The sequence below is a fragment of the Octopus sinensis genome, linkage group LG2 (genome assembly GCF_006345805.1).
Source record: "Octopus sinensis linkage group LG2, ASM634580v1, whole genome shotgun sequence".
NCBI lineage: Eukaryota > Metazoa > Mollusca > Cephalopoda > Octopoda > Octopodidae > Octopus > Octopus sinensis.
In genome coordinates this window covers 182,052,331-182,062,330 of record NC_042998.1, presented here as the reverse complement: position 1 = coordinate 182,062,330, position 10,000 = coordinate 182,052,331, and the positions used below count along the sequence as shown (strand labels likewise).

At 37.0% G+C, this 10,000-nt stretch overlaps 1 protein-coding gene across 1 annotated transcript in view; it reads left to right on the top strand.

Annotated features, from left to right (window-relative positions):
• LOC115232598 (hemicentin-1) overlaps window positions 1-10,000 on the top strand; it is an 84,969-nt gene that overhangs the window by 74,629 nt on the left and 340 nt on the right. The window contains exons 7-10 of the mRNA XM_029802570.2: window positions 862-1,102; window positions 4,184-4,356; window positions 5,514-5,624; window positions 7,779-7,970. Of these exons, the coding sequence (XP_029658430.1) occupies window positions 862-1,102; window positions 4,184-4,356; window positions 5,514-5,624; window positions 7,779-7,970 (717 nt within the window). The remainder of the gene's footprint in view (window positions 1-861; window positions 1,103-4,183; window positions 4,357-5,513; window positions 5,625-7,778; window positions 7,971-10,000) is intronic.

Here is a 10,000-nt window from a genome sequence, read left to right as displayed (position 1 = left end):
TGTACATACATACATATGTAATCTCATTTTATTTATTTATATGTGTATATATTTATGCATTTATATACATGTATGTATGTATTATGTTTATGTATATGTGGGAAGGCGTAGCTAGCTAGACAGACAGACAGACAGGCAGGCAGACAGGCAAGCAGACAGACAGACAGACAGACAGACAGACAGACAGACAGATAGATAGATAGATAGATAGATAGATAGATAGATAGATAGATAGATAGACACAGATAGGCAGACAGACACACAAATAGAGTCAGAAAGATAGATAGACAGACAGAAGATGGACGGACAGAAGATGTACAGACAAACAGACGATAGGTAGATAGATAGATAGATAGATAGATAGATAGATAGATAGTTAGTTAGTAGTTAGTTAGTTAGTTAGTTAGTTAGTTAGTTAGTTAGATAGATAGATAGATAGATAGATAGATAGATAGATAGATAGATAGATAGATAGATAGATAGATAGATAGATAGATAGATAGATAGATAAGCAATCAGAGAGACAGAAAAACAGACAGATAGATAGTGTGTGTGCACGCGCGCGTGAGTTTATGTGTGTTCATATTTACGTGTACATCTAAGTGCATTTGTATGTGTGCCAATGAATTGCGGAGGCAGCCGAGCGAGAAAGTCCAGCTCAATTATAAACTTAATGAATGCAATTTTATCTTTTAATTTGAAGAAATCCTATAACAACTGGTCGTTTATAGTTACTCTTCGTTTCCGGTGTTGCTCTTTAGATCTGATTTGGTTGAAAGTTTCGTTTATTTATTTACTTATTCTCTTTTATATGTCTCTGTTTGATATAATGTTTTCACTAATATATACCTACTATTACAGACTATATATCTGGATGTGCTGACAAGAACACTGAAGGACTACACAACTATAAAAACATACACGCCTGCAAAGGAAAGTGGGATGGTCACGTGAAGCGAGCGCGATGGCTTTGCGCCAAAGGATGGAGCGTCTGCAATCCTAAAGACTCCGAAGCGCTACAGAAGATCACGTGGGCTGACATCTATGAATTGCATGGTTGCTATGCCTACAATGCTGCAAACCACAAAGGCAAATGTACAAGGTATTGTTTTAAGTTTGTCCAACCCTTTCATTACCATATTTCTGTTGAGATACTCTGTGTTTCTTTCAATTATTTTTAAATATAACAAAGAATTATTAAAAATAATGTAGTCATCATTAAGCTAGCGTTAGGAACATAAATTGTGACTAAGATTTGGTGGAAGATTTTAATTCAGATCTTTTGAAAACAAGACATTTGTATTACAGAGCCAGAGGCGGTTTCAGGCGGGTTGGTATCAAAAGGGTTAAATTCTTATGACACTGTCGAAAACAATAATTTGGTGGAAAAGCTAGTCTAACTGCTCAAAAACGCATAAAAACTATCAAATTTGTTACTACCGACAGAAACAATATTAGCTCAAAATAGCAATTTATGTATCATAATCAAAATTGATATACTGTTGAAAGTCTAAAAACTGCAGTATTTGTCTCCAGAACGCATCTTTTATAGACGTTTTGGGATCTTTTCGGTTTGAACGGCAGTTTTTTCTAGCGGTGTCATATGAAATTGTCACCCATAATTATGACCCTAGTATCGATCTATTGCATTTCAATCTATTTTAGGGTTAGGGGTGGGGGAAAAGGGTATCTTTTTTTCTTCAGAAATGTAAATAAACCCAACCTGTTTCTTAAACGAGGGACATATTCATACGGCACAGAATGTTTTCACCTCAATAGACGTCATTTATTGGTTGAAATTGCAGAAACTGAAGAAAAAAAACAATAAATATCTTACAAACTATAGAAAATTTTCTCAATAAAGCCAAGAGAAAAACATGTTTTATAAACACATTCTACAAGTATACGAAGTTTAAAAGTGTTTAGTTACGTAGAAATTATTTTAAAAACTGCCGTTCAAACCGAAAAGATACACGTTTTGTTTTCTGAGGGTTTTTTTAACACCATACATCTATGAAAGATGCTTTCCCGAGAGAAATACTGCCGTTTTCAGGCATTCAACAGGAATACTGTCGTTTTCAGACATTCAACAGGAATACTGTCGTTTTCAGGCATTCAAATTTGTAATCTATATAACACTTAAAACATATATATCTGTTTTAAGTATGCTATATAGATTACAAATTTTCACTTCAATTTATCTCATGGAGTGTCAAAATTTTCGCTGAATAACTGCCACTTAATTACCAACATAGTTCCGTTACAACCGTTTAAAATTTTATTTATAGCTAATTTCTTCTCTCTCTCTTTTTTTTTTCTTTTTTACGGGGGAAACGAGTCTGTTATATTCTTGTCGATTGATTTTCACCTCTTAACATCGTTAGTCATTTCCACGGTGTAAATATTCTTCTGCGATACAATTGCCACAGTTATAACACAATTTCGGATGAGCCACTTGTTAGACTTATCTGAAAGTACGACTCAAAAACATCGTCTTTAGCCAGAAGATCAACTTTAACCCTTTAGTATCTGCCAAAATTAATGCTTCTTTATCCACACTGTTTTGAACTAATCATGCATCATCTTGTAGTTATGAGATTTTGATGAGGTAGCTGTTAATTTTTAAGACGATATTGTAGGGTTGGTGTGAGAGACCAGATCTGACCAGTTTGGACATAAAACAGGCAGAATACTTTTGGCCAGATATGGCCGGTTTAAATGCTAAAGGGTTAATCGACCACGTAGAAACTCTCTTGCTGGTTTTATTAAATCATTTATATTACTGACTAACGAGATTAATGTCTTCAATGATGGTGGTGGCTGTGGTAGTTTGGTGGTGGTAATAATCTTTCCTACTTATACTTATGAAGGCGCATGGCTCAGTGGTTAGAGCATCGAACTTACGACCGTCAGGTTGTGAGATCGAATGCCGGACTGGACTGCGTGTTGTGTTCTTGAGCAAGACACTTTATTTCACGTTGCTCCAGTTCACTCAGCTGTAGAAATGAGTTGCGACGTCACTGGTGCCAAGCTGTATCGGCCTTTTCCTTTCCCTTGGATAACATCGGTGGCGTGGAGAGGGAAGTTTGGTATGTATGGGCGACTGCTGGTCTTCCATAAACAACCTTGCTCGGACTTGCGCCTGGGAGGGTAACTTTCTAGGTGCAACCTCATGGTCATTCGTGACTGAAGAGGGTCTCTGATATAGGCACAAGAACAGTAATTTCGGGGGAGAAGGTAAGCCGATTACATCGACCCCAGTTACTCAGCTAGTACTTATTTTATCGATCCCAAAAAGATGATAGGCAAAGTCGACCTCGACGTACTTTAACTCGGAACATAAAAACGGACGAAATGCTACTAAGCATTTTGTCCGGCGTTCCAACGAATCTGCCCGCTCGCTACCTTAATTAATAATGAAGAGGAGGGGGAGGAGGAGGAGGAGGATAATTTCTTTATTGACCACCAGGGCCGAACACAAAACATAAAGGACAATACACAGACGAGGCGAAGTGAGGTTGAACGTGTGAACAGCAAACAAACACAACGATTAACAAAGTGATTAAATCAACAATATGCTTCCCCAATAGGGGGTGGAGTTCCACCGTAAGGTGACCAAAGAGACCTCACGCACTTTGGACACCTTAACACCAAAAGCCCTTCAAGAAGGCACCCCCTCCTCTCCCTTCTGTCTGGCCTACAGTATAGTTAGATAGTCATCTCCTGTCCAATATCTCGTAGAAAGATTTAAGTTTAGCACTGCACTACTAGCAAACTAGTCATTTATCTTCTATACAATATTGTATATTTTCACAGCAGTGAACAGTGCTTATCTACAGCTAAGTAGACTTAACGATTGGGAATTAAATAACTTTGCCAAAGACAAAGTTCAACTTCAGTAACAAGATACGAATCGTTGACATTCTATAGATAAACCGGTATCCTTTTGACTTAACCAGCCGCGACACTTTCACTCGAGTTATCTAGTTTCACTACTCAAATCACAGCTTAAGTTTCAGTAACATATTTTATAAAATTCATTGTCTGTTTTACTTCATAGCATAAATTACAAGGCTTAAATATCAATTTGATTGAAACTTCACTATGAAATTGAGTTTATTAGAATATATGTTAGAAATGAAAATGAAATATCATCTTCATGTTTTACATATTTTCCATCTAGATGTCACAAGGTCAATATGGCGGGAATTGGACGAAATTGCCGACGATTACGTTATACAAAATCATCTTGCTTAACTAAAGGTAGAATCGACGTGTATCATCCCAGAAAAAGCCGCGGATGTTCATATACAGCAGGTTATACAACTGGTGTATTGTGCTGTAAACGAAAGAGAGGTAACTATATCAAATAAAAACATTTGAGTCGAAATGATACAGTTTGTAGATGTTAATCATGAAGAGCTATTTGTCATAAGTTTATGGATTCAATTTCTGGTTAACTACCACGAGATGCATTCCTTCGATATTTATGTGGGTTCAATGTCGCTGTGTCATCATATTAACAGCGTAGTGAAGAGGAAAATAGTCAACAATAGCTCGTACTATTGTTGACTTTAAGGCAGTCAAACACACTTGACGCAATAAAGAAAAAATAGAGATATTAAGAAAAGATTGTGCATGCTTCGGAACTTGGATATGTGTCCTAACATTTTACCCAATTGAAAAGGGAGGATTGAAGTCTGTTAAATAGTAGCGTATTGGGATTTTGTTGTATGTGTGTGTATGTGTGTGCGTGGTTTTTATTGTATTTTTTCAAATTTGTCTTTCTGTCTATCTGAGAATCCCTTTAAATTACAAGGCATGATTACATACACACAAACAGACACAAATATACATCTACATAAATAATACATATATACATATATTATACTTCATACATCATACATACACACATGTATATGAATATATATATATATATATATAAATTCATTAATAAGAATATGTATGTGTGCATGTGTGTGTGTGCGAGTGTGCAAATGAATATTTATATATATTATTATAGATAACGATATGCTCTCACACACACACACACACACACACACACACACATACACACACACACATATGCACACACACACACACACACACACAACACACACACACACACACACACACACACACAGAAAACTTAGAATTGCGAGACATTGGCATGCGTTCAACTTAAATAATAAGAAAACGTTCCATTGAACATTTTCAATAATTTATATCATATCACTCCTTCACAATCACGGCTTTCGTATTACTGCTTGGAATGATTAAGCTATTGATTAATTGATGTTTTCTTTATATATTTATCGATTGATTCATTGATTTATTGATTCATGTGTGTGTGCATATGTGTGTGTATGTGTGTGTGTATGCGCTCGCACTCACACATATATATGTAATGGTTCTATGTATGCGTGCACATATACATACACAGATACATGCATACATGCGTACATACATATATATATACATATATATATCTTCGTATTATTTTCGTTTATTAGTGAAATCATCAAAGCGAAGGTGTAAACATTCTTGCCAAAACGGAGGTGTATGTGTAGGCTTCAATCGATGTAAATGTTTACCGGACTATAAGGGAGCTACATGCCAAAATCGTAAGTTTAAAAACTTCTATAATAATTCATATACTTTTAAATATTAATCTTCTCTGCGATAAATCAGTTTAGACTGATTTATCACAAAGAAGATGAAGTTTGTTTCTGTTTTTGAGGTGGGGGGTGATTTTTGTGAGAATACATATGTTGATTCCTGAAAGGGAAGATATATTTGAAATTATCATGTTGGTTTACTCCCGAGAGCATTAATAATACATGTAATCTGACTTCAGTAAGGAGGCCATACCGTCAATGCTTTTGCCTGCCAATGCTTTAGTCTATCAAAATGTTAATAGATACCGTCTGGTGAGAAGTGGGGTTATTGAACATGAAGAAGAGTAACGACTCCCGTAACCTTCTCAAGTCTTTCATAAACTACTGATGTCAATGTAGCTGAAGTTTCACTTGAACTCAATAAGTTGATGCCTGTAGGAAATACAGAAGACTGTAATTAAGAAGAGAAAAGATTAAGTAAAGTCTTTAATATAAGGCTTGTGCAGTGATAGGAAAGATGAGGAAAATAAGAGATATGAATACATCGGACGGTCATTGATGAAAGTGATAATATAACTGCTGCCTCTGATGAGCAGAAGATATAGAAGCAATAGAAAATACTAGAGATAAAAAGAGTCGCTTGAGTTGGTATTTTTTTATCGTGCTGGTGAGACGGGGTAGAATTAGATGGATGCATTTTTTTTTATTTTGTTGTTTTTAAATTCAGTTTTGGATGTTATGTCTATTGAACCGCAATACTAATTCAAATATATGAAAAACACTTAAATATGAATCATGCTTTGAGAGAGACAGCAAGGGAAGAGAATTGTGAAGAGGAACGTAGTCTTTTGGATGCGGTTTTCACAATGTTATATACAAAGTTATCATGAGATTTCATTAAGGACCGTGTGACCTATCATTTGTAACGATGTTCACTTTCTTAGTGGAGGGACTACATCATGAGTTACGACATTGTAATGCTCAACTGCTTTCATAAGATGTGCGGCAATTGTGTTATGGTGCTTATGAGGGAGAATGCTTTTAAGGTCTCTATTCAGGCATGAGTAAGAAACGGCCCAGTATTCAACCAGCTCTTCCATGATAAATTAAAAAATTCATATTCTGTTTCTCCAGCATTTTTACAAACCGCAGTTAAAGTAAGAAATTTGCACTAACTTCTAGGTAATACTTTTAGAACTCATACCCAAACATTTCATTCAAAATATATAGTTTCTAATTATACAATCGTCACTCGTGAACGAATTTGGCTTGATAATATGTACCATGTTTTCACCAATTTTTTAGATGCCTACGCAGTTGAGAGTAGACATTGAAACACCCTCAACCTCATCTCCCTTTACCTAGTGGAACATCAAGAATGGGATAGCAGTAAGAAGAAAGGGTTGCACCAGCGCTCAGCTGATACTCATTACTGCTAAGTAGACTGGAAAGACGTGAAGTGTCTTGCTCAAGGACACAACGTGCCGCCTGGTACAGAAATTAAACCCACCACCTTACTATCATGAGCCGAACACCCTAACCACAAGACGTATGGGGGAAAATAATTGCTTCTGATAACCTAGATTAGGTTTAAGATATCACTGAACTCATTTATAATAAATCATGATCTTCCAGTTTTAACTCTTTTACTCTTTTACTTATTTCAGTCATTTGACTGTGGCTATGCTGGGGCACCGCCTTTAGTCGAGCACATCGACCCTGGGACTTATTCTTTGTAAGCCCAGTACTTATTCTATCGGTCTCTTACGGGGACATAAACACACCAGCATCGGTTGTCAAGCAATGCTAGGGGGACAAACACACGCACACACACAAACATATATATATATATATATATATATATATATATACGACAGGCTTCTTTCAGTTTCCGTCTACCAAATCCACTCACAAGGCATTGGTCGGCCCGGGGCTATAGCAGAAGACACTTGCCCAAGATGCCACGCAGTGGGACTGAACCCGGAACCATGTGGTTGGTTAGCAAGCTACTTACCACACAGCCACTCCTGCGCTATGTGTTAACTACTAACATCTAGTATATTACTTTTACAAGAATATAATGGAAAAAATACGAATGAAATCGTTTCTTTTTTTTAATATTTTATGTATTTTTTAAAAGATTGTTTCAATTGTTTCCAGCGATTTGTACTCCTCGCTGCCCGGCGATGTCTATGTGTATTAAACCAGGCAAATGTCTTTGTAAGCCTGGATACACAGGACGCTATTGCAAACGTAGACACGGCTGTAAATTACCTTGTTTCAATGGCGGTCGATGTAAAAAAGGAAAATGTATTTGTCCCCCCACACACTGGGGAACTTCATGCCAACACTGTAAGTAATATAATATTTTCGTTGATTCATTTTATTACTGTTGTATATATAAAAATAAAAAAAATTATGAGCTTTAGAAAGATGAGAAATTTATCCCAGTCAAAATATTGCTCTGTACAACTAACGCTCCATATGGAGTGCGTTCATAAAATATTACCTACATATATGGAACTGATACTTCTTGTGTTCACCTTCAGCGCTTGACTGAACGCTAACAAAAGCAGCTCGTCTTCATTTATGACCCTTACACCTTATATCTGACGATATAACCAGCTGTTTGGAGCAATTTAGACAAAGATATAGGAGAAAATTTAAGAAGACCTAGTTGAGAGAGAGAGTGTGTATGTGAGTGTGTGTGTGTGTGTGTGTGTGTGTGTGTGTGTGTGTGTGTGTGTGTGTGTGTGTGTGTGTGTGTGTGTGTGTGTGTGTGTGTGTGTGTGTGTGTGTGTTCCAAAAGAATGTCATATATAGACTATCATACTATTCGGAACAAAATATTATTATTTTATGATTATTATTATTATTATTATTATTATTGTTGTTGTTGTTGTTGTTATCAGTATTATTATTATTATTATTATTATTATTGTGAAGGCGCATGGCTCAGTGGTTAGAGCGTCAAGCTTACAATCGTGAGGTTGTGAGCTCGAATCCCGGACCGGGCTTAGTGTTGTGTTCTTGAACAAGACTCTTTATTTCACGTTGCTCCAGTTCACTCAGCTGTAGAAATGAGTTGCGACGTCACAGGTGCCAAGCTGTATCGGCCTTTGCCTTTCCCTTGGATAACACTGGTGGCGTGGAGAGGGAAGGCCGGTATGCATAAGCGACTGCTGGTCTTCCATAAACAACCTTGCCCGGACTTGCGCCTGGGAGGGTAACTTTCTAGGTGCAATCTCATGGTCTGTGTCGTGAGCGATTATTATTATTATTATTATTATTATTATTATTATTATTATTATTGAGTGAGAGAGCAGTGCATACCATCAAAGTGACACTGGGGTAAAATATACGAAGCCCAATATACCCATCATGACTACCCGTCTGATAAGGGTACACCAGGCACATGCATCACAACCATATGTGCGCGACATGGTGATCTCATATCAAGATAAACAGCACATGACCTTGCAGGTGGGGCCCAGTTAGAATTTTCTTCAGGTTGAGTAGCTCATCCCGCTCAAAAGGTCCCTGAATAAGGGTTGTTTAAGGATGTTGAAAGAACCACCCATGTTTCCAGAGGTGAATTATTCAAACCCCAAAGAATTCCTTTCAACACATGGCTATGATGCTCCCCCACTACTTCTGCTCGTGATCAGAGATGCACATATCGTCAGCCACTAAGGGACATGCTCAACTGGTTAAGGTCAAACAACTGACAAGCAAATCTGTGGTATTGAGCAGAATATTTGCTGTAGCCCATCTTTTATACCAAGACAAAACAATGTACATGATAACACTTCCAATCAGTTAAGATCAGAAGCCATGAGAGCCACTGCCTGGTACTGCATCAGGGCATTATTATTATTATTATTATTATTATTATTATTATTATTATTATTATTATTATTAAGGCAGCAAACTGGCAGATTCGTTAGCACGCCGAGCAAAATGTTTAGCGGTATTTCGTCTGCCGCTACGTTCTGAGTTCAAATTCCGCCGAGGTCGACTTTGCCTTTCATCCTTTCGGGGTCGATTAAATAGGTACCAGTTACGCACTGGGGTCGATATAATCGACTTAATCCCTTTGTCTGTCCTTGTTCGTCCCCTATGTGTGTAGCCCCTTGTGGGTAGTAAAAGAAATAGGTATTTCGTCTGTATTTACGTTCTGAGTTCAAATTCTGCCGAGGTTGACATTGCCTTTCATTCTTCCGAGGTCGATAAATTAAATACCTGTCGAGTACTGGGGTCGATGTAATCGACTACCCTCCTCTTCCAAAATTTCAGGCCTATTTCAGGATTATTATTATTATTATTATTATTATTATTGCTGATGTCGTTGTCGTCGTTATTTTTCATTCGAAGTGATTATT